General features: G+C 43.3%; 1 protein-coding gene across 5 annotated transcripts in view; it reads left to right on the forward strand.

Annotated features, from left to right (window-relative positions):
- LOC118386092 (FERM and PDZ domain-containing protein 4-like) overlaps positions 1-21890 on the forward strand; it is a 63784-nt gene extending 41894 nt beyond the window's left edge. For 3 of the 5 annotated variants that reach the window (XM_035773500.2, XM_035773501.2, XM_052522068.1), the window contains exons 3-17: positions 7711-7871; positions 10099-10201; positions 10996-11041; positions 12312-12416; positions 12942-13049; positions 13711-13842; positions 14350-14469; positions 14740-14876; positions 16597-16723; positions 16897-16986; positions 17123-17305; positions 17511-17640; positions 17762-18793; positions 19182-20447; positions 20919-21890. In XM_035773500.2, coding sequence (XP_035629393.2) covers positions 7711-7871; positions 10099-10201; positions 10996-11041; positions 12312-12416; positions 12942-13049; positions 13711-13842; positions 14350-14469; positions 14740-14876; positions 16597-16723; positions 16897-16986; positions 17123-17305; positions 17511-17640; positions 17762-18793; positions 19182-20447; positions 20919-21757 — 4579 coding nt within the window. In that variant the 3' untranslated portion in view covers positions 21758-21890. Of the gene's footprint in view, positions 1-128; positions 353-7710; positions 7872-10098; positions 10202-10995; positions 11042-12311; positions 12417-12941; positions 13050-13710; positions 13843-14349; positions 14470-14739; positions 14877-16596; positions 16724-16896; positions 16987-17122; positions 17306-17510; positions 17641-17761; positions 18794-19181; positions 20448-20913 lie in introns of those variants that run through there. The other 2 variants (XM_035773502.2, XM_035773504.2) reach the window with 2 other exon arrangements.
- The last annotated feature ends 3829 nt before the right edge of the window (positions 21891-25719 follow it).

Consider the following 25719-nt stretch of genomic DNA (forward strand, 5'->3'; position numbering starts at 1 on the left):
CTTTCCATTGCTGCACACAGACACCGACCCTGTCTGCACACAGACTCTCTCTCTCTCTCTCTCTCTCTCTCTCTCTCTCTCTCTCTCTCTCTCTCTCTCTCTCTCTCTCTCTCTCTCTCTCTACACACACACACACACTCACAGACACGCTCCAACCACTTTACTGTAGCTAGCTCTGGAGCAGAGAACTAAACCCTAATTATGTTCTCTGCCGGCTCCTGATAAAGAATTCACCTGCGTAGCGACTTTCTTTGATCTCTATGAGACTGCATGTAGCTGCAGAGACGCTGGGGTGCAGTGCTATCAGCATAATCGATCCATAGCCATTCTGGATATCTGAGGAGGACTACAGGTAAAATAATCCTCTCTGTCTATCTGTCTCTCCTATGATCTGAATGTGGTTTGACTGTATTGTTCTGCTCTGTACTGTACTGTTCTGTACTGTATGCGGGCAAGAAAGCCCAGAGTAACAAGTGAGTGTTTGGCTGTTTCTTCATGCCTTATGATGCTTCTGTAGGAGGATGAGGCTTTGCAACCACAAAAAAAAGAAGACAAGATTCCCAGCCATACTGTGGCATTCGTACTTATCTCTTTATGCATAATATAGTGCTTTCTTATTCAGACACAGTGTGTACTCATGGAATATGCACCCTGCTGTAACACAACATTACGTACTGCATGTGCACATTGTTTGCCTGGTGATTACATATAAACCCAGAGATTTGCGACATGTTATATTGTGACGTTGTGCTGCATTGAGATAGGTACTGTCGGAAACAGGCTCGGGAACTTATCATACTTGGGTTAGAGCTTGAGCAGCGTGATGTCAGACAGGTTACATAAGAGCTCCAGAGGAGGACCGAGTGCATTGGATGTACATAGTCTGTCGGGATGAGGCGCATCACTGAGGCTGGTTTGGCTCGAACCTTGCTAAAACGGGAAGGAGACTCATAAGTAACGTGGCGTGTCTGTGTCCGCAGTGAATTCTCAGTTGATCAAGGTTCTAATTGTGGTGTTGTTTAACGAAACGGGTACAGTATGCATGACAGGAAGGCGTGAATAAACCACTGACAGTGACTAAGCATACTGTATCACACCATATACACTGAGCGTATAAAACACCTGCTCGTTCCATGACATAGACTGACCAGGTGAATCCAGGTGAAAGCTGTGATCACTTGTTAAATCCACTTCAAACAGTGTAGATGAAGAGGAGGAGACAGGTTAAAGAAGGATTTTTAAGCCTTGAAACAATTGAGACATGGACTGTGTACGTGTGCCATTCAGAGGATGAATGGACAAGACAAAATATTCAAGTGCCTTTGAACGGGTATGGTAGTAGGTGCCAGGCGCACCGGTTTGGGTCAAGAACTGTAACGGTTTCCCATGGGCATCCAGCCAACTTGACACAACTGTGGAAGTATTGGAGTCAACATGGGCCAGCATTCTTGTGGAACTCTTTCGACACCTTGTAGAGGCCATGCCCCAAAATAACTGAGGCCCTTCCGAGGGCAAAATTGTGGAGGGGAGGGGGGTGCAAGTCAGTGATAGGAAGGTATTCCTAATGTTTGGTATACTCCGTGTATAACAGAGATAGCTAGCTATATGACTTTGGCAAGAGGTGTATATTTACAGTCCATAGGAGTTACAGTCCATAGGAATCCAAAAGGTTGGATTACATCAGTAGCATTGTGGTGATATGGTCAAAAAGCCCAGTTTCATGAAAACTGATCATAGAAGAGGATAATTCCATAAGATATCTAAGACTATAATGTACTGTCTCCCTCTCTGTACTGTCTCCCTTTATCAAAAGCTTTACTTCATACATTAGGCATTATATTGCTTGTCACTGGTAATTCAAAGTGCTTAGAACATTGCTACCCAAGCTGGGAGTACACGGCCAAAGAAACAAAACAAAATGACTTAAAGATAAATGATTAGCTTTTTCTCTCTCATCCCTCCCACCTGTTTGTAAAATAGGAAACATATTTTAATCTAAGAGTACATTTAAGGTGAAAAGGTGGGGAAAGCAGAGCTGCGAGTCAGCATCCTTTCCCAAAGTTGGCTTTATCAAAAGCTTTACTTCATACATTAGGCATTATATTGCTTGTCAATGGTAATTCAAAGTGCTTAGAACATTGCTACCCAAGTAGGGAGTACACGGCCAAAGAAACAACACAATTACTTCAAGAGAAATGGTTTATTGCAACCCTTCAGATGATCTCCTCTTAAGAAGATGTGGTCCTGGTGGAGACTCAGTAAGGACAATAGTTTGTGTTGCTTATGGTCGGTCACTCAGCTGCTTAGTGATCAGTCACTATGGGTTATTAGGAATGTGTAGATCATAGAAATAAAAGTCCTAGAACTATTATATTTCTACATTGTAGAATGGGGCAAGCTGCAGAACATTAGTAACTAATGGTGCTGATTAGTGTCCATGAGACACAGCCCAGCTAGCAGAGTGTTCTGAGAACCATATGTTTCTTAGAGCTTGGTGAGAGCGTGGTTGTCCTGGTTATTTTGGATACAACCTTACCACATAGTTGCTTGGCTTTGGAACATTCTCAGCACATTTAAGGAGCTTGACAAAAAAAACAATGTTTTCTTGGTATTTCATGACTTTAACAAAACGTTTCCTAAATGTGCAAACATGATTAAATGTCATTTCAAATGTCCTCCAATAGTTCAGAGAACGTTAAGAAACAATGTTCCTCTGTGGGAATTTCAGTACTTCAGCATAACGTTTCCCACAGGTTTTATCATGGTTCTATTTAAAGTCATGTTCTCAAATTGTTCCGAGAACATTAAGACAACTTTCCATAAAAACCACAAAAAAGCCTTACTGACTAACATTTTGAGAGAACATTCTAAGAATGTTATTTAAAAATATATACATTCCCAATTGTCAAATGTTGGGGAATAAGACATTTGAAAGTCTAGGTTTGACAAAATATGTCACCAATTACTGTTCCAAAACTGTAAAGAAAATATTTTTATAAAGTCAGACATTTTACGTAGTGGTGTCGCTCTAAACATGCGCATAATTCCTATAGGAACTCAGCCCTTTTAAAAACACAGGGCTTATGCAACATCATTTTTTGTTTTACATACAAAACAGGACTGATATACATATGAGGAGACAGCTGAAGGCTCTACCTATCCATTGATGTAAATATACACCCTATCTGATTCCCAGTTTGTCCACTAAATAACAGTAGGAGATCATATGAAGTCTCTTGGCCACTTCATACAAGTTACCTCTGGTTTGGGTAGTGAGACACTGAACTGATTGTCAAGCCTGACATCTTAATGTTGCCCTAGAAATCATTGTTTTCAAGTTATCTGGACGTGCTACCTGTCCCAGACCTGCTGTTTTCAACTCTCTAGAGACAGCAGGAGCGGTAGAGATACTCTCAATGATCGACTATGAAAAGCCAACTGACATTTACTCCTGAGGTTCTGACTTGCTGCACCCTCGTCAACTACTGTGATTATTATTATTTGACCATGCTGGTCATTTGTGAACATTTGAACATCTTGGCCATCTCCACCCGGCACAGCCAGAAGAGGACTTGCCACCCCTCATAGCCTGGTTCTACTCTAGGTTTCTTCCTCGGTTTTGGCCTTTCTAGGGAGTTTTTCCGAGCCACTATGCTTCAACACCTGTATTGCTTGCTGTTTGGGGTTTTAGGCTGGGTTTCTGTACAGCACTTTGAGATATCAGCTGATCTAAGAAGGGCTTTATAAATACATTTGATTTGATTCATTTTTGTTGTTGTTGAAATAAGAAGACAGGAGAGAAAACTTAAAACTTCTGTTCCCATTCACTTTTCCTATTGTAAACGATTGAGATAGATCATGGAGCATGTGGAGGAGGACGCATACAAGGTAATGTGGATGGGGAAGGAAATGCATTGCTTTACACTGACCATCAGGGTGTACCCTTTCCATGCATACTAAATTACCAACATTGCATACTCTATGAATATGACTATGGCCTTAGGAGAGGAGAGCAGAGGAAACGTATGGCTTCATTCCAACAACCAATGTGAAACCAAAAACATACGTTCACACAACTTCCAAGGAATTAAATATGCTAGCTGAGTGGGCTGTCAGTACGTTGGGAGGCGGGCCATCTCTAGCAGGTGGCCGTGGTTGGAGATGAGACAGCACACTTCCTGGTTGCAGATGTCCATATGTTTTTCCACTGCACACAATCTGTTGTGGTTGTCATGTAATAAGTGCTGAAACCAACATCACAAATCCAAAAGTGACTGTGTCTCAGTGGCACCTTAGCAATATGATATGTTTTATCGCAACCCAAAACCAAGGGAATCAACCATATAACATTACTCACAATGTGTTTCAAATGTCAGTAAGAAGACGTCTGTGTGTCTGTTACCGTAGGCCTCTGTGTAAATGTCAAGAAGCCCCTGCCTGCACCTTCCCTGCCCTCGCTCAGTGCCTTGAAAGATTCATTGTGGCTATTCAGTGACGAATGGAACATGTGTCAGGAAGGACTGTGATTTACACACTGGCTCCCCAGTCAGCCCACAGGCCTAATTACCCAACACAGTGGCTACCATGGGAAGAGTTGCTATTGCTGCCTCTGATACTACAGTTCTGCTGCTGGAGAAGGGAGAGATACTGGATAAGGAAAAACTGGAGGAACATACAGAGGAGATGCAAAGCTACAAATTGGCACATAAACAGTTTTGTAGACAGTTTATGTGGTGTAAATGTAAAGGATATTACAGTTTGATTCATTGATGTACTGTGTATGATCTACAAATACACTTATTAACACAGTTAACATGATAGTCTAATTGAATTGCAGTCTATTTACATAGATCCATCTAGAGGGAATATCCCGAAATAAAGTCAATGTTGACTAGTTCAAATGAGAGGGGTGGTCGGGGTTCAGACTGAGGAGTGCAGACTAACAGGTATCAGTGACAGGTTGGCCAGCCACAGTGGTTCCACAGGTCCAACATGAAGCGAGTCTGTCTCTGTTTGAACCTCAGGACTTGGCCCTTCCCTAATCACCAGCATACTACACCACCTCACACAGGTCAAAGGCTCATTGGCCAATGGCCACACGTTCTATTTCTGGTTTCCCATATGGCTGAAGAATCACATGCAAGTAAGATGCTGCCATATACTTTTTTAGTGCTAAATCTGTTTCCCACTCGGCACACCACGTCATTTCAATGTGGATAATTGATCATCAATGTGGATAATTGGGTAATATTTGGTTGAGAAGTTGATCAATAATATTACAACCTATATTCACCCACTCAAAATACACATAGTTTGTTGAATTTCCAATGCTTTAAAACATCTGAAAGCACAACCAAATTCCAATGAAAAAACAATGTCTTATTTTTGGTTTAGTTGTCATCCAAATATTTATTACTGTGCTTTCAACCATTTAAAGGCACAGCAAAGATCAAATGGAAATACAATGTCAGATCTTTTTTTTTAAATGTATACAACAAATTAATGTGTTATTACTGTGCTTCATCTAATAGCAGAACCAAATGACCTGGATTGCAGTTAAGATTACATAAAAAGTACATGGAGCAAACAATCAATGCCCTTCGAGATTCTGCACAGATTATTGCAGCAATTACTCTATAATACTCCGTAAACTGGTCACCTATGTATACCCGTCGCAAGACCCACTGGTTGATGTTTATTTATAAAACCCTCTAGGCCTCACTCCCCCCTATCTGAGATACCTACTGCAGCCCTCATCCTCCACATACAATACCCATTCTGCCAGTCACATTATGCTAAAGGTCCCCAAAGCACACACATCCCTGGGTCGCTTCTCTTCAGTTCGCTGCAGCTGGAACGAGCCTCAAAAAGCACTCAACCTGGACCGTTTTATCTCCATCTACGGGGCTCCCGAGTGGCGCTGCTGTCTAAGGCACTGCTTCTCCGTGCTAGAGATGTCACTAAAGACACCCTGGTTCAAATCCAGTTTGTATCATAACCGGATGTGATTGGGAGTCCAATAGGGCGGTGCACAGTTTGGCCAGCGTAGGCCGTCAATGTAAATAAGTATTTGTTCTTAACCGCCTTGCCTAGTTAAATAAAAAATCAAATTCATTCAAAGACTCGATCATGGACACTCTTACTGACAGTTGTGGCTGCTTTGTGTGATGTGCTGTTGTCTCTACATTCTTGCCCTTTGTGTTGTTGTCTGTGCCCAATAATGTTTGTACCATGTTTTGTGCTGCTGCCATGTTATGTTGCTACCATGTTGTTGTCATGATGTGTTTTCATGTGTTGCTTCCATGCTGCTGTTGTCTTAGGTCTCTCTGTATGTAGTGTTGTGGTGTCCCTCTTGTCATAATGTGTGTTTTGTCCGATATTTGTTTATTTTTTTATTCCATCCCTCGCCCCCACAGGAGGCCTTTTTGCCATTTGGTAGGCCGTCATTATAAATGAGAATTTGTTCTTAACTGACTTGCCTTGTTAAATAACCTTTTAAACAAATAAAAACAACATCTGAAGATCTTCACAGACCTGCAACCGATGCTATTTTTAACATGCAGGCTTTGATTAAGAAGCAATGTATACAGTAGTTACAGTAACCTTAAAATGTTGTCATGGATGTGTTACTCATGTTACGGTTTAATGTTACGTTAGTTTGTAAGATAGCCTTAACTTTAGGTTATTTATTGTATTGCAAAAGTAATATTGAATTGTTTGGTTGACAACACAGCCAACTATCAACATTCAAATGAGCTTGGATAGATCCATCTGTGCCACCGGCTTAATCCCATTCTTTAACTTTTCTTTTTGGTTTTATTTGTGGTTGAGTTTTCTTTTTGGTTGAGGAGCTGTGAATCCAACATATGATTTGTTACCTTGTCGACTAAATCAGTTGCACAGTTGAAACTGTCCAAGCAGAAGATAAGATTCCAATCCAATGTATTTTCAACATAGACTCCATGTCACAATAAGTCGGCCGATTACGTTGAAATAACTTTGATTCAACCGGTTTTTGCCCAGTGGGTTATCTGCATTATCTGCATTAGTATGTGTGAGTGAAAGTGAGGCTGTATGAAGATGTAACCGCAGCTAGATTGTCATCGCCCACGTGTTCTATTTTGAGGCATGGCAGTAGTTTGTAATTTCAGACTAAATGCTACTTTTCAGCGTTGAACGTTTAAGGAACTTAATAGACTGCGAAACATTCAGTTCATATCTAAGAGCATGACATTTACTGCTGTACTCCTACTGTATGTTTCAGATTTATGGAAGAAACTAGCCAAAGTTACAGTAGTATTTCATATATATTTATTTGCAATGTTTTTAGATAAAAATTTTAAAAAAATATTTTGTTAAATGGATTCTTAACACCTTATGGCCCATTTTGGATATACTGAATCACATCTCCATTTTAAAGATGAAAGGTCAAATCAAATTTAAGGTTATTTGTCACGTACACAGGATACAGCAGTTATAAACAGTACAGTGAAATGCCTGCTTGTAAGCTCTTACTCAACAATACAATACTACTAAGTCATATAAATAAAATACACACAAGAAATCAAATACAATAAAACAGGTACACATGAAAATATACACTACATACAAGTTTTGTTTTTTGTTGGTGTTCAGTCGTGTAGTGACACTGTCACCTGTTTAGTGACCTGTTGGACTTATGGTTGTCCCCTTCCCTCTTCACTCTCCCAGTCACGTGTCCCAAAGCAGCTCCCTGGAGGAGGTTCGTCTGGACGGGGACAAGTTTGTACCTCCAGCCCCCCGCAAGGTGGAGATGAGACGAGATCCAGTCCTGGGCTTTGGCTTTGTGGCAGGCAGTGAGAAACCTGTGGTAGTCCGGTCAGTCACACCAGGTAAACATACCAGCCCACCTGTAAACCAATCATGTCACCATTAATAACCACAGCTTCACACATAGCCATTATCAACAGGAAGTAAGATGTATTACTGTATATCCAATAGTGACCAGATGACAAAAGATGGCGACCAATCGGTGATGATAACCAATGAAAGGCCACATTTGATTTATAAACATTTACATTTACATTTAAGTCATTTAGCAGACGCTCTTATCCAGAGCGACTTACAAATTGGTGCATACACCTTATGACATCCAGTGGAACAGCCACTTTACAATAGTGCATCTAAATCTTTTTAGGGGGGTGAGAAGGATTACTTACCCTATCCTAGGTATTCCTTGAAGAGTTAAACAAGTTAACACACTTGTGTTGGAGCCATTAAAACTAGTCTTTCAACCACTCCACAAATTTCTTGCTAACAAACTATAGTTTCGGTAAGTCTGTTAGGACATCTACTTCGTGCATGACAAGTAATTTCTCCAACAATTGTTGTTTCGACATATTATTTCACTATCATAATTCCAGTGGGTCAGAAGTTTATATACACCAAGTTGACTGTTCCTTTAAACAGCTTGGAAAATTCCAGAAAATGATGTCATGGTATTAGAAGCTTCTGACTGACTCAAATGATTCACTGAGTTAGGCTAATTGACCTCATTGCTTGACATCATGGGAAAATTTTTAAGAAATCAGCCAAGACCTCAGAAAAGAAATTGTAGACCTCCACAAGTCTGGTTCATCGTTGGGATCAATTTCCAAACGTCTGAAGGTACAACGTTCATCTGTACAAACAATAGTGCGCAGGTACATGGAGCAGTCATACCACTCAGGAAGGAGACACATTCTGTCTCCTAGAGATTAACATACTTTGGTGCGAAGTGCAAATCAATCCTAGAATAACAGCAAACGACCCTGTGAAGATGCTGGAGAAAACTGGTACAAAAGTATCTATGTCCACAGTAAAACAAGTCCTATATTGACATGACCTGAAAGGCTGCTCTACAAGGAAGAAGCCACTGCACCAAAACCACCATAAAAAGCCAGAATACGGGTTGCAACTGCACAAGCGGACAAATAGTGTACTCTTTGGAGAAATGTCCTCTGGTCTGATGAAACAAAAATAGAACTGTTTGGCCATAATGACCATCATTATGTTTGGAGGAAAAAGGGAGAGGCTTGCAAGCCGAAGAACACCATCCCAACCGTGAAGCACTGGGGTGGCAGCATCATGTGGGGGTGCTTGCTGCAGGAGGGACTGGTACACTTCACAAAATAGATGGCATCATGAGGTAGGAAAATTGTGGACATATTGTGTGGACATATTGAAGCAACATCTCCAGACATCAGTCAGGAAGTTAAAGCTTGGTCGCAAATGGGTATTTCAAATGGACAATGACCCCAAGCATACTTCCAAAGTTGTGCAAAAATGGCTTAAGGACAACAAAGTCAAGGTATTGGAGTGGCCATCACAAAGCCCTAACCTCAATCCTATAGAAAATGTGTGGACAGAACTGAAACCTGACTCGGTTACACCAGCTCTGTCAGGACGATTGGGCCAAAATTCACCCAACTTAATGTGGGAAGCTTGTGGAAGGCTACCTGAAACATTTGACCCGTTAAACAATTTAAAGGCAATGCTACCAAATACTAATTGAGTGCATGTAAACTTCTGACCCACTGGGAATGTGATGAAAGAAATAAAAGCTGAAAAAATCTCTCAACTATTTTTATGACATTTCACATTCTTAAAATAAAGTGGTGAGCCTAACTGACCAAAGAAAGTGAATTATTACTAGGATTAAATGTCAGGAATTGTGAAAAACTGAGTTTAAATGTATTTGGCTATGGTGTATGTAAACTTCCGACTTCAACTGTAGCTCTAAGGTCTACAATGACTGACATGACAAAAGGAAAACTGCTGATACCTTACCCAATTTCAAAAGTTACACCTTATGCATTCTACTATTAACACTCAAGAATAAGTTGAAAGCCTCAGAGTACAAAAAAAAAAATATATATATATATGCCATAATGAAGATATTGCCATGTCACATGTAAGCAAGCACACAGTATTAGGCCTAAACCATGCACTTCAGGGTACTTGATATATTAGCCAACCTTACGCCTAAAGAGTACAATGAATCCAGAAAACAAAGAAGAATTACTAGCTAGAAACTTTGTAATTGGTACCACTCCCCTGTGGTTCCTTGTGTCTTGGTAGGAGGTCCCTCTGAGGGCAGACTGACCCCAGGAGACGAGATCATCATGATTAACGATGAGCCGGTTAGCTCCGCCCCCAGGGAGAGGGTCATCGACCTCGTCAGGTACAGGAACTCAATGTCTCTAACATACGTACAGTATCCCTGCTGAGATTACATGGGATTCGTGTATGCACATGAAGTCATTTGGACATTTCTTTCCTGAAACATTGTAATGTCAAGCTGTGTGTGCCTTGCCTTGCTGAGTCATTTCCATGACTCGTGAGTCATGACAATAGACAGTAAATGTCTATATGAATGAGACCCCTGTTTTAACTGGTTAACTAACTATATAAAAATAAGAAAAACCTGCAGTGAAGGATAATGCCCTATGAAATACCCAGATAGTGTGGGGTAATGGGGTAGAGTATTTTGCCCACGTTTGCACCATGCGGGTCCAACTATATACCCGTGTGAATTATTTCTGTCTTACTACATGCTTGACTCAGGTGAGTGAGTGAGTGGCTGAAAAGCCATATGACCTACATTCTGTGGACTGTGGAGTGAGTCTGTACAGTAGATTAGTGCAGTGAAATATGTCCATAAGGAGTCCAGTCCATCACTGCTCCCCTGGCCTTGAGTCAGTGTGCTGGGCTCCATCTCAGCAGTAAACTACTGTTTCATTACAGGAGTAACAGCCAGGCTTGAGGCATGGCTGGAATAGATTGCTCATGTTGTTAGACCTTCTTCATGGGCTCACTTCAGCAGTCAGAATCTGCTCACTGCATAGGAGAAACAATGCCTGACTCAGGCGTGATTAATCGACTTCCGCTGTACATGAATATGACTTATTTCTCTTTTTAATCTACAGTTTAATGATGTTTTTGTTGACTTGTTTGTGTTGTGTACCTTCTCTGTAGGAGCTGCAAGGAATCCATTGTTTTGACAGTGGTTCAACCGTACCCAGTAAGTATCAATCGTCCCATCTTTAAAGGTTTCCATTGATAAAATTCAGAGCGAACTTCTGGGATATGAAGTTCAATGGACTGTGTGTCTGTTGACTCGGTGAATCCAAGACAATCCGAGACGTAAAAAGGTGGCCATATGTCTCTGCTGGCGTCAAAACGGGGAGGTAACTGCTTAGTGTTCGCCTGGCTAACTCACAGGGATTTCAGTCCAAACACTGAATACTGAAAGTTGTCCAAGTCCTCTCATGGTAGCAACAATCCCTAGCACGAGACCCCAGATGAACCTCAACCTGCCACATTGACAGCTGTTAGCACCCGGGAGGACCATATGAGGATGGATAGAATGCCACAATAACAGCTACTGTGAATGTATTATGTAACGCCAGGGTAGTGGGTTCGATTCCCGGGACCACCCATACGTAGAATGTATGCACACATGACTGTAAGTCGCTTTGGATAAAAGCGTCAGCTAAATGGCATATATTATTATTATTATTATATTATAAAATAGGTCAATGCGATGGATTTGTGCCGTCACTACCCAAATAGACAATGACTTATATCAAATAATCGGAATATCGCCATGTAAGTACGAACTCTGGCAGAAATCATTCTGTGTTGTATCCTAGCTTTGGGTAGCATATTTCAGACTTCCACTCAACAATGGTTTATATATGACAAAAGCAGCAATTACGTCCAGAAAGACCGCACAGAACTTGTAAAACATATTACATTTCATATTTTCACACACACCTCTGAAAATTCTATAATTTGAGCATTCATTTCTTCTAATGATATTTTCCTGTATGAAGACTGTCTCAAGGGAAATAGCCTGATGTGTTATTCTACTGGAAAGGGCCTCAACTTGAGAAGAAGTTCATCTTGAAAATGTCTTCGGTTTGCAGAAAAAAACAGATCGAGAGAGCTCCAGAATCCCATAAGATGCATGCAAAACCGGCTCTTCTAATTCAAACTTGAATTGTTCTCACTTATCAGACATAGCTGTGCTGTGACTCAATAACACAGACACCAGGGGGGTGTCCTTCCACTACACACCCTTACAGCATCTCTAATCATATCAATGTATTACAATATGAGGGATTGAATGAAAACACTAGTGTTAATGGTAGTAGGATGAGGATGAGGATGGGATAGTGTAAATGGAACGTTATTCTTCTCCCGCCATGGGGGAATGGCTGATTGGTTGTGGCTTCTCTGAAGGAGTGGTCCTGTTGCCAACTGTGTTTTTTATTCAACCCCCCCCCCAGTCTCCCAAATCTGCATTCATCAGTGCAGCCAAGAAGGCCAAGTTAAAGTCTAATCCAGTGAAAGTCCGCTTTGCAGAAGAGGTCATCATTAATGGACAGGTCCCAGTAAGTACAACAGTAGTGTTCTACAACACTACATCAATCACACTCTGTCTCATATTATTGTATACCAAAGTTTTCCAAAAGGTAAAAGTATGCACCTATGACATTGACCTTGAATCTTCTAATATTGCAACATATGTTGGACTGTTGAACTGTATTGGATGCCAGTCGTGTTCTTCTTTCCATTGCCATTACCTGCCATTACACATTGCTTTCTCATTATATTAAAAAAATATGTTTCGGTGCAGTGAAATGTGTTGTTTTACATGGTCAGCCATAGTAGTGCAACACCCTTGGAGCAAATTGGGGCTAAGTACCTTGCTCAAAGGCACATTGACAGATTTTTCACCTTTATCAGCTTTGGTATTTGAACCATCAACCATTGGGTTGCTGGCCCAACCCACAAAGCGCTAGGCTACCTGCCACTATGTACCCCTCTAAACACTTACTATGACCATTTAACAGTGTAGCGGAGCCTACCGATCAATTAAAAGGCTGCAATTATCACCATTTTCTTCTCATTTACAGGAATCTGTGAAGGACAACTCTCTACTCTTCATGCCAAATGTTCTGAAGGTGTACCTGGAGAATGGACAGACCAAATCGTTCAAGTTTGACAGTAACACATCCATTAAGGTGCAGCAATACACCCTGCCCTTCATTAAGACATCTTAATGGGGACATTGATTTAAAAAAAAAAACATTTTTCAATTTAACCTTACATCACTCATAGACCACTTACAGAATAGTTTATTTCTTTGATCACTGTGGCATACTGTATTATCTTTACTTATGATTCAGCAAGTATCCAAATGTGCGTTGCACACAGCACTCCCACAAAGGCAAGTGAGCTGTAACTTCATTTAAGTGCACGAAGAAGTAGGCCAGCACTTTTTTCTCGTGGTGTTGCTACACAAAACATCTCCAAAGTGTTCTGTTTAATCTGTGTCATTTTATGTAATGCAGCTGACATTTAACGTCAAGTTGCGCAACGTATATTTGTGATTAGGAATATGAATAATCCTACATTTTTAACAGGTTTGATTGAGAGGAGTTTTTTTTTTCCATAATCTTTCTAGGATATGCAGCATTCAACAATCAAATTGTTTGCTTAAGAACGTATACATTCGTAGCTACACCTACAGTATCTGTCATGCAAACGAGTGCTTCACACAGCTCCTCTCCTCTCTTCACACCTCAGTCCCTCACACGGTGGTCCCCTATGCTGCAGTCCTGCTGTGCACGTTCCTGGCACACGCCATATTAATAATGAATGTCTCTTCTGTCTGTGTGAAAGGATGTCATCTTGACCCTGCAAGAGAAGCTCTCCGTTAAGAGTATTGAACACTTCTCGCTGATGCTGGAGCACAGGAACGAGGGCTCGGCCAGCAAACTCATGATCCTCCACGAGCAGGAGATGTTAACTCAGGTGAGACGTTGTGGGGTTATCTACAGTGGGGTGAGTAGCCTCACACCCGGGTAGACGTCAGATCGACAATATTAGGGCCTCATTCAGTTACTGTTACAGTGCCTTCAAATATGACCCACGTTCGTTCATAGCAAGTGGGGATTGGGTGGTGGTGGGCATGTGATTAAATGATTGTGTGTGAACAGACTGAGTGTAGGGTAACGTAGAGCACAATGCAGACCCTCCATAAGACTGTAGATAGAAATGATCATAATGGGTCTGGAATATTGTTTTACACCTTTTGCCCATTGTTGTTTTATGTATTTGATTATTATCATTGTGGTTTATACATTTTTCGTAACATTGATGTTGTTTCTGTATGCATACAAATGAGGATATATATTTTACCACTATTTTGTATGTTTGTGATTATTATTATTTTTTTCCCCGTGCTTTTTAATCCATTATTCATTATTCATTACATCTCATCACTAAATGTTCATTCTGTGTCCTCGCCTGTTGTCCTAGGTGACACAGAGACCAGGGGCACACAAGATGAAATGCTTCTTCCGCATCAGCTTTGTCCCAAAGGACCCCGTTGACCTGCTCAGGAGAGATGCAGTAGCGTTTGAATACCTCTATGTTCAGGTGATTCACAGCACATGGAAGACAACACTGCCAGATTAACAAATTATTATGTTGATTGTGTAATCAACATTTTTGTATGATATTCATTGATAAGCATTTGGTAAGATTTCATATAGAAACATTAGCTCAGAAAAATGTAAATTACCTAGTGCTGACTTGGAGCCCAACACACTAACTGCATTATGGTCAGTAACAATAGTCCAACCAGTTTAACCTTCTCTCCTCCTCTCTTCCTCTCCTCTCCTCTCCTTTCCTCCTCTCTTCGTTCAGAGCTGCAATGACGTGGTGCTGGAGCGATTTGGGTCAGAGCTGAAATACGACACGGCCCTGCGTCTGGCTGCCCTGCAGATGTACATCCTCACCATCAACACCAAGCAGTCACAGAAAGTCTCGCTCAAATACATTGAGTGAGTGGCTCTTGTGTTTTCTCTGTAGCTCAGTAAGTCTCGAATGGCGCTTGCAACGCTAGAATAGTAGGATTGATTCCCGGGACCACCAATAGACTACATGACATGTATGCGTGCAAGTTGCTTTGGATAAAAGCGTCTGCTAAATGGCGTATAATATACCACTGCTGCACCACCACCAAGTCAGTATGGATCAGGTCCAATGTCTCGTCTGGTCCCCTAAAGTTCACACATGGCCCTGCATCTTCTCACATGTTCAATCTGGCAGTACATTGTCTTGAGGGCTAATCTGAAAAGAACAAATCGCATCCACGTCAGATTAACTAACGAAATCCACGTCAGATTAACTAACGACATCCACGTCCGATTACATAACGACATCCACGTCAGATTAACTAACGACATCCACGTCCGATTAACTAACGACATCCACGTCAGATTAACTAACGACATCCACGTCAGATGAACTAACGACATCCACGTCAGATGAACTAACGACATCCACGCCAGATGAACTAACGACATCCACGTCCAGATTAACTAACGACATCCACGCCAGATTAACTAACGACATCCACGCCAGATGAACTAACGACATCCACGTCAGATGAACTAACGACATCCACGTCAGATGAACTAACGACATCCACGTCAGATTAACTAACGACATCCACGTCAGATTAACTAACGACATCCACGTCAGATTAACTAACGACATCCACGTCAGATGAACTAACGACATCCACGTCCAGATTAACTAACGACATCCACGTCAGATTAACTAACGACATCCACGTCAGATGAACTAACGACATCCACGTCAGATGAACTAACGACATCCACGCCAGATGAACTAACGACATCCACGTCAGATTAACTAACGACATCCACGTCAGATTAACTAACGACATCCACGTCAGATTAACTAACGACATCCACGTCAGATTAACTAACGACATCCACGTCAGATTAACTAACGACATCCACGTCAGATGAACTAACGACATCCACGTCAGATGAACTAACGACATCCACGTCAGATGAACTAACGACATCCACGTCAGATGAACTAACGACATCCACGTCAGATTAACTAACGACATCCACGTCAGATGAACTAACGACATCCACGTCAGATGAACTAACGACATCCACGTCAGATGAACTAACGACATCCACGCCAGATGAACTAACGACATCCACGCCAGATTAACTAACGACATCCACGTCAGATTAACTAACGACATCCACGCCAGATGAACTAACGACATCCACGTCAGATGAACTAACGACATCCACGTCAGATGAACTAACGACATCCACGTCAGATGAACTAACGACATCCACGTCAGATGAACTAACGACATCCACACCAGATGAACTAACGACATCCACGCCAGATTAACTAACGACATCCACGTCAGATTAACTAACGACATCCACGCCAGATGAACTAACGACATCCACGTCAGATTAACTAACGACATCCACGTCAGATACAGTAACGACATCCACGTCAGATACAGTAACGACCCCCCTGATTGTTATGTCGTGAGTACCACAGGTAATTCATATGGATGTTGATTATAATCGATTACCTGTTGGTTACTCGACGGATCCTCTTTTTATAAAGTGATTGATGTTCGCCTGAAGGAACGTATTCTGCTGTTCTATCATGTTGTACATAAAACGTATGTCACCAGTGTTTCTTGCTCTACAGGAAGGAGTGGGGTTTGGCACTGTTTCTCCCTCCTGCAGTACTGTCCAGCATGAAAGAGAAGAACATCAAGAAAGCTCTAACACACATTCTCAAAACCAACCAGAATCTGGTACCTCCTGGAAAAAAGGTACCTTTATTCTCTCTCCTGTATCATGAATTGTCATCCTCTCGTAAATTTCCCCACTGTTAGATAATGTAACGCGTCAATGTGACTAATCACAGCGCCAGTTTCATTGTAAAAGAAATCCCCTGTGCACATTCGTATTGTCAATAGCCTAAATTGCTCTTGTTCTCTTCCAGCTGTCAGCATTACAGGCCAAGGTCCACTATCTGAAGTATCTCAGTGACCTGCGACTGTACGGAGGACGGGTTTTTAAATCTATACTGCTGGTAAATAGCTACCTCTCTTTTTCTGAGCTCAAACTATTTGAATAACAAGACACAAAAACATCAGAATATCATATCTCATTTAACGAGTTCATGTGTACTGTGTTTCAATGGTTTCCCCTCTGCTCAATGCCCCCAGCAAGGAGAGAAGCACACAGAGGTAACCCTACTAGTGGGTCCCAGGTATGGCATCAGTCATGTGATCAACACCAAGACTAGCCTGGTGGCGCTGCTGGCCGACTTCAGCCACGTCAACCGCATCGAGATGTACACAGAGGACGAGAAGAACGTCAGGGTCGAGCTACATGTTCTGGATGTGAAGGTGAAATCAAACAAATCTTCAAGAGGGACTGAATGCGACATGATCATGACGATCAATGCAATGAGTTGACATCTAGCCTGATTCAATGAGCTATATAATAGAATTTTCAGCAATAACATTATACAAGGAAATGAATGATCGATGAGGACATTGTGTCAATGTGTTAATGTGTCCGTTGTCATCCTCTTGTCTCCCTATTCTCCAGCCCATCACTCTGCTAATGGAGTCCACTGACGCAATGAATCTGGCCTGTTTGACTGCTGGATACTACAGACTACTAGTGGACTCTCGCCGTTCCATCTTCAACATGGCAAAAACAGGGAATGCAGACACCGGTGAGTCTAGACTCTACACAGTTCCGTTGTTTTCAAAAGCCAACAATACTGTAACTTGATACATCAGCATCACTGATATCACAGAAACGGGATTATCAACTGCTCTTTGGTTCCTTCTCAGGCCATGACTGCAGAGTAAAGCAGAACTATCAGGCTATAGAGTGGGCGTACAGCACCTCCTTTAGAGGGTGTGATGAGCACCAGCACCACAACAACCAGCGCTGTACATCCAGGGAGCCCTCCTCTAACAGAGACTCAGACTGCGTGGACCACGGGAGGAGTGAGAGTGACATGTCCCCCGTCTATATCACTGAGATCCAGCAGCCACCCCAGAACAACATGGCAGAGAGGGTAGATACCAGAGGGGGGACCAGAGGCCCAACACACCCCCAGCCCTACCTCTGTGCCTCCAGACCCAAAGCCCAGGACTCCCCTCGCAGTGCCAAGGTCTCCTTCATCTTCGGGGATCCACCATTAGACAGTGTGAACCCCCAGAACCTTGGCTACCAGAGGCTGATGGACGACGTCCCAGAGGTACTACACGACCACAGCCCCATGTATACGCGACTAGAGGAGGACTACAAGAGCAAGGATCCCATGGACGGGGAGGGCTATCCGTACAGCGCCAAAATCTTCGGCAACACCGAGTGCATTGAGGAGCCGCTGCTGCACGACATCTGCTACGCCGACACCACGGACGCCGACGAGGACGAGGATGACATCAGCTGCGAGGAGGACATGGGGCTGATGGGGGATCTGGACAAGGCCACATTCCTCTCACTCTCGGGGTCCAGCGATGACATCATCGACCTGACCTCGCTGCCCCCGCCGCCAGAGGGTAAAGACGAGGAGGATAACGAGGATGTATTGCTTCACTCCCTCAACCTGGCCATCGCAGCCCCGCCCCCAGGCTTTAGGGACAGCTCTGATGAGGATGAGCAGCACGGTGGGGCCCAGGGGCATGTCAGAAAGGGCCAGGGGACTCGTGACGATATCCCTGTATCCCTCATAGACTCAGTCCCCACACAGGGGGAGGAGGGCCCAGAGGTGGAGGGGGCTCTGGACGATGCTGTGGTGTCCACCTTACAGGCACTGGAGGCCCTTGCGGCTTCTGAGGAGCAGAGCCCACACCCACAGTCAGAAAATAGCACAGGTTCTTCTTCTTACACTATTGTAACGTTTATTCATTAACACCATGCGGATGTTCCAGCCATTAACTTTAAAATTTGTTGTTGTTGATTTTTCAATAAAAAAACATTTTGTTCTATGTTTCCATTTAGTGTGCGCATTGTTTCATTCGTTTTGAACATATAAAATGTCCTGTATTTCACTCATTTTTGGTTCCAGTCCTTTTGTTGTTGTTTTTTTGTTTTGTGGATCATTTATTTATTTAGTATCATTTATGATAAGCCGCACAAATGCGTTTCAACTCACAGCTTTCATACTCTTTGTACCAATGAATTGAGTGCTTTTTTATAATATTTCTAAGATGCCTCAGGTAAAATGTGTTAATAAAATGTCTGTCTCTCTGTGGCACACAGGTGTAGAAATATCAAGGGCCTTTAGCCCCGAGTCCTCATCGGACTCTGGCAACGAGACTAACTCCTCAGAGATGACGGAGAGTTCAGAGCTGGTCGCTGCCCAGAAACTCTCTGAAACCCATTTGAGACTGTATGTTGCCACTGCGGAGGGCTACCACACTCTGACTGAGGAGAAAACAAAGTTTCCCATAACACCTTGTGAAGGAAAGATAGCCCTGGCCATACAGCAGAACCCTCAGGAGACCTGGGAAGGGGGGGAGGAGGAGGAGGGGGCCAAGTCCTCAGCTGTGTCCTCCACCCAGATCCTCCACTCAGATGGGGGAGAGATGGAGCCAGAGACCATGGAGACCAAGTCCCTCACCGACTATTTCAACAAACTGCACAGGGGCTCTGTGATGAGAAAGCAGCCAGGGAAGCTGAGTGACACGGAAGGCAGGATTCAGGGAGATAACGATGACTCAACAGAAAAACGACACAGCAACATCCAGAATTCAAATAGAGGGGACCCACCCAAATATAATTCAGACCCACCCAAATATAATGCTATTCTAAGGGAACCTCCATACATGAACCAATTCGAATTGGGGCGAACACCCTATCCGTATCGAGAGAAGCCCCCAAGATATCACCGGCCTCCTGAAAACAAAATGGCGGACAATCTTTTCCCAGATTGTGTGATTGATTCACAAGCCTCGCACTCGGATAGGGGAACAATTAAGGGAGACAAGCAGGACTCAAATGAGAGAAGCCTGCAGTTAGACTCTCATTCCCGCTCCCCCGCCAAAGTCCCCCACAGTACTGAGGAAGCCAATTTACCCAGCAGCGACCCACAGCAGCAGCAGACGAGGGTTCCCTCGGCCGAGCAGGATGTCACACGGTTACACGAGTATCACCTGAGTAAGCGCATGTCATTGTTACAGGGCAGCGAGGGCGTCCACTCACTCCAGAGCTCCCAGTGCTCCTCCATAGATGCTGGCTGCAGTTCAGGAAGCAGTAGCTGTGTCACTCCCATGGACTCTCCCCTCTGCACTGGGGAAAACATGCATCTGCTCTCAGAGTCTTCCCTCAAGGGGCTGGGCTATATTAGTGGGGAGGAGAAGGCCTATGGCACCCAAGGCCAGGGGACACAGCAGGGCAAGGCTAGACATCAGACCATAGATCCCACCCTGCTGAGGAAGATCCACGCAGCCACCAGTGCCGAGCCTGGATTCGGTACCAAACGAGGAGATGGCTGCCACCGGGTGCCTAAGATAAAAGAAACCACAGGTACAACTAAATAGAGCGGTCTTTTCCTTTGATGTCTGTGCGCTTAAATGATAAACACAATTCCAGGAGCACATTGAGGCTGTTGATAAATTATTCACTAGCTGGGGATTAGGATATGCATCATGGTGTCAGAGTAGCATTATCCATTCAGACAGAAGACAATAACAAGCATGTCACTAGCTAAGGACATGCAACAGTGCATACATGTGTAGAGGATGTGATTGGTAGAAGAAATACTGCTGTGTACTGGTTCATTATGTAACACTTGCTGCACAGAGATCTGATAAAAGTGCTGAAATGCACCTTTATTCTATTTTACCCCACTCTCTGTTATGAAAGGACAATTAGTGCAACATTTTACTAAAAAGTCCTCTAATGAAAACAGGAAAAGGTTAGAGATCAAAGCAATGCACCATGTTGTCAGGGAGATGCTTAACGATTCTGTTTGATTTTCTGCTCCCCCTAGTGTAGCTTGCACCCAGCTCAAGACGGCTGCAGGAGAAGACTCCTCCTCTGCTCTCTCCAACGAGGTCAACGCCGCCGCCACCACCACCTCACCACCATCATTAACCAGTAGCAGCAGCACAGAGTCCAGTGTGCCCAGTGCCACAAAGCAGCAGGGGTGCCCCTGCACTGAGCCCATCCCATGCCGTGCCCAGGCTTTCCCTTCAAGCTTACACCCATGTGACCCTATCACAGGCAGCCTCAGGAAGCCACCGCAGCAAAGGGGTCGGATGCTGAGAAGGAGCTGGAGCAGCATCACGCCGGGCTCCAGGAGCCTCGAAGAACTGTTGGAGAAAACCAAAGCTACGCTGAGTGGGAAGAGTGCCCAGAGAGTCCAGTCACCCGACGACCCCTCAAAGCCACAGAGGAGATTTGCTTTTTCCAAGACACTTTCCAAGAGCTTGTCCTTGTCCCAGGGATCAGTATGGTCTGTTAGATCAGTTAGCTCTCAGTCCTCTGGCAGGAAGCTCTTCAGAGGCGCCTCTATCATGCTGCCAGCGTCATTGGATGCCAAGCAGCTCCAAGCTGTGCCACTACCCAGACTGGACAGCAGCACCTGGATGAGGTGCCATGGGCCCTTCACACACTGCTTCCCCAAGAGGAAGACCAACACTGATGATGACGATGATGATGAAGTCGGAGGTGGAGCAGGAGAAAGCCCCACCTCCCAGCCATTCTCTGGGGGTCAGAAGGCACAGTCACTCCCTACCAGCCCCAGAGTTGACGCAAAGAACACAGTCTCTTTATACGCCTCTGGATCTGAACCCCCGCTGTGGCTGAACAGCTCAACATGGCCAGTGGTGTGACTGTGAGCAGCATGAGCCTGGGAGCGAAGCTGAGCCGTGTCAACTTACTGAAGGGAAAGACCTACACCCTCCCCCAGGGGTTCTCAGATGCACAGAGAGATGCCCTGGATATGATGTGTCTGGTGCGCTCTGGTGTATGCCAGGGAGGTGGCCAGAGGTCAGAGGTCAGTGAGTCCGACCTGTGGAGGTTCAGTCAGCTGCTCTCCATGGAGGCCCTAGAGCTGGGCAGCGCCTGCAATCACATGGCCCTGGTGCAAGGCAGCCCCCAGGACACCCTGCTCTCCCTGACTCACAGTTTTCACACGGTCTGTTGCTTAACACAGGCCTGCATGTCACTGGTGGAGGGCTTGAGCCCTGAGAGCCGGCAGCGCGAAGTGGTAGCAAAGGTAGACGAGGTCGTCATGAACTATGTGTGTCTGCTCCAGGCTGCTGAAACGGCTTTGGATAGTTCCCCCAATGACCAAAGTGTGAATGCATTGACACGTCACTCCACCACCATGTGTGCTATCGTCAACAGACTGAGTCACTCACTGACAACACTCTACAAGTAAACATAACACGGTTATGATTAGCGATTTCAAAGCCATACATAAGAGACGTGGGTTTATTCGACCCAAGCCAATGTGAACTGCTGTGACAAAACCTTGCCTTGTGTATATTTTGTTTGATATGTAAAGTCAAATAAACTCTATTAATCATGATGACACTTTTAAAGGTGGTTATATTCAGGCCTCTGAGAAGAAGAACATGTTCCTAAGGGTATATAAACTGATATTACTTGATAAGTATACTTTTACAAATTGATAATCACCTTTTGGGGTGTAATGTGTAGATGAACAACTATTAATTCTGTATTTATTTGTATGAATTATTAAGTTACACATGATACATATTATGTGACAAAGAGCTTCAGACAAATCACTGCGCAAGACAAGAAATTAAATGATATGATACAGTCCATTATGACGTCGATATTTTTCATTTGCTGAAACCGACATAGTTTATGAATCTTTGCACACGTTCACTGAGTACTTTCCTCTTATTTTTGTCAGCACTACTATAACATATTAAAAGTTAAAAATGTTGCAACCTGAAGTTGATTATTGTCTCCTTTATTATTCTCATAACGATTGTTATACAAAGTAAAGGTCCATTTCAATTATCAATTAAAAAACATTATTGTTCTCTAAAGCCAGGTAATGTTCTGCTTACAGTGAGTGGGGCTTTCTCCAGCTTTCTCTAAAAACCTATTTGTCACAAAAATTGCATAATTTATACATGAATTTAAATCATGTTTGATTATTTACTGTTTTACCATTTACTAAGTCCAGGGTGATGATCATGCATTTTGCATTAATGATGATGGACTGTCTAAGTTTGAAGGCCGGAGAGTGTGTCTGCATAATGTATAATCTGCAGAGTAACGTTGCTTGAAGGCACAAGCTGTACAGTTTATCGCCACAGCTACTAGCTAACGTCACAGCTGTCCTGTGTTTCTCTGAACTGAGGTTTCACTTTTATTTACAGAGAAGAAGTGGCATGTATTTATGTATGCCAAGGAAAGCCAGGCTTTGCAACAAAAAAATATACTAAACAATTGTTCTTTCATGTCTCTGTGCTTTCTTAAATGTCCTTCAATTCGCAAGAGGCTGAATGTATCTCACCGGAGAAAGCATCCGAGCGAAGGAAACAGCGCCCCTCTATCTCAGTATATGTGTTGCCCATCTATCTGATGCTGTCTGATCAAAAAGAGTGTGATCTTGTTGCCGCCCATAGCATTGAATGCAAGGGAAGCCAGTGAGCATTTGGCCTCCCTTGATAATAATAATAAAAAATAATAGCCAAACTGAGTGAGCTCAAAAGTGAAGGGTCCTGGCACGCACAAAAAATAAGTGTCAAAGGAAGCCAGATTGGATATGGCGACACACCTATCACATCACATCAGATGCCAAACGACATTGACAGAAAATGTGTTGCATCTCGTTGTGTTGTTGTCCTCCGGTGGCTAGCTAGCAATTTCCTAAATTAGCCATAGATAGAAATAAGGATTTGGACTTGTGGTTTTACATAATTCTCCATACTGGTCAATGATTATAACAGCGCTTCTATACCAACCATAAATACATACATAGTGCTCCTGGCCTGAGAGGATGGAAGTTCAACATATAGCTAGATGTAGTAGGCTAATGTTAATTAACTGGCCTGGCTTTCGTTGCCCATGAAAGAAAATTAGGCTAGCAAGCAAACATTTTACTGTTAGCCAGGTAGCCTAAAAGTGTGTACTGTATGACAGAGTCATAGACAATTTAAATCAAATTGTATTAGTCACATGCGCCGAATACAACATTTGTAGATCTTACAGTGAAATGCTTACTTACGAGCCCCTAACCAACAATGCAGTTTAAAAAAATATGGATAAGAATAAGAAATAAAAGTAACAAGTAACTAAAGACAGCAGTAAAAAACAATAGCGAGACTATATACAGGGGGGTACCGGTACAGAGTCAATGTGGAGACTATATACAGGGGGTTATACCGATAGAGAGGCAATGTGGAGACTATATACAGGGGGGTACTGGTACAGAGTCAATGTGGAGACTATAAACAGGGGGGTACCGGTACAGAGTCAATGTGGAGACTATATACAGGGGGGTACCGGTAGAGAGTCAATGTGGAGACTATATACAGGGGGGTACCGGTAGAGAGTCCATGTGGAGTCTAAATACAGGGGGGTACCGGTAGAGAGTCCATGTGGAGACGAAATACAGGGGGTACCGGTAGAGAGTCAATGTGGAGACTATATACAGAGGGGTACCGGTAGAGAGTCCATGTGGAGACTAAATACAGGGGGGTACCGGTAGAGAGTCAATGTGGAGACTATATACAGGGGGGTACCGGTAGAGAGTCAATGTGGAGACTATATACAAAGGGGTACCGGTAGAGAGTCCATGTGGAGACGAAATACAGGGGGGTACCGGTAGAGAGTCAATGTGGAGACTATATACAGAGGGGTACCGGTAGAGAGTCCATGTGGAGACTAAATACAGGGGGTACCGGTAGAGAGTCAATGTGGAGACTATATACAGGGGGTACCGGTAGAGAGTCAATGTGGAGACGAAATACAGGGGGGTACCGGTAGAGAGTCAATGTGGAGACTATATACAGAGGGGTACCGGTAGAGAGTCCATGTGGAGACTAAATACAGGGGGGTACCGGTAAAGAGTCAATGTGGAGACTATATACAGGGGGGTACCGGTAGAGAGTCAATGTGGAGACTATATACAGGGGGGTACCGGTAGAGAGTCCATGTGGAGACTAAAAACCTTCAGTATGTTGTTGTTGATGTAGAGCTCAGTACATTTGTCTGGCAGTTGTCTAAAGACTTGCTGAGGAAGGGAGTTGAGGTTGTTGTGAGAGATGTCTAGGACCCTCAGATTAACCCGTTTCCAAAAGTAGTTGTTGTACTGTATATAGTATCTTATCCCTCCACAGCATATCTAAACTGTTACCTTTGAATTCTAACTTCTTCAGAGAAGTGTTTTCCAGCTCTGTGTTGGTGGAGGTGGAAATGTTATTGTAGTTCATGAGTAATATCTTCAGATTGGTCAAATTGTTGGTGAAATTCAGCATATGAGTGAAACCCTCAGACTCAAAGTAATGGTTGGTGTGGCTTATGTCTCACATAACTAAACTTCTCAGTTCCTGAAATGCTGAGGAATAGAAAAGGTCGAGACAGTTAGATGAGAAGTCAAGATACTTTAAGTTAGTGAGATAAGTGAACTCGGAACCATTTAGACTTCGGCTCATCGAATTTCCATAGAGATTTAGGCATCTAATGTTAGCAAGGTTCAAGAATCTGGCGTGAAGGAAGAATATGTTATTCCTGCTGATATCCATTTTTTTTCCAAACTGGCTGCACAGTTATTAACGAATGAATTCAGTGTCCCAGCCTCCTTGTCCTA

Source organism: Oncorhynchus keta, chromosome 7, assembly GCF_023373465.1.
Source record: "Oncorhynchus keta strain PuntledgeMale-10-30-2019 chromosome 7, Oket_V2, whole genome shotgun sequence".
Lineage (NCBI taxonomy): Eukaryota > Metazoa > Chordata > Actinopteri > Salmoniformes > Salmonidae > Oncorhynchus > Oncorhynchus keta.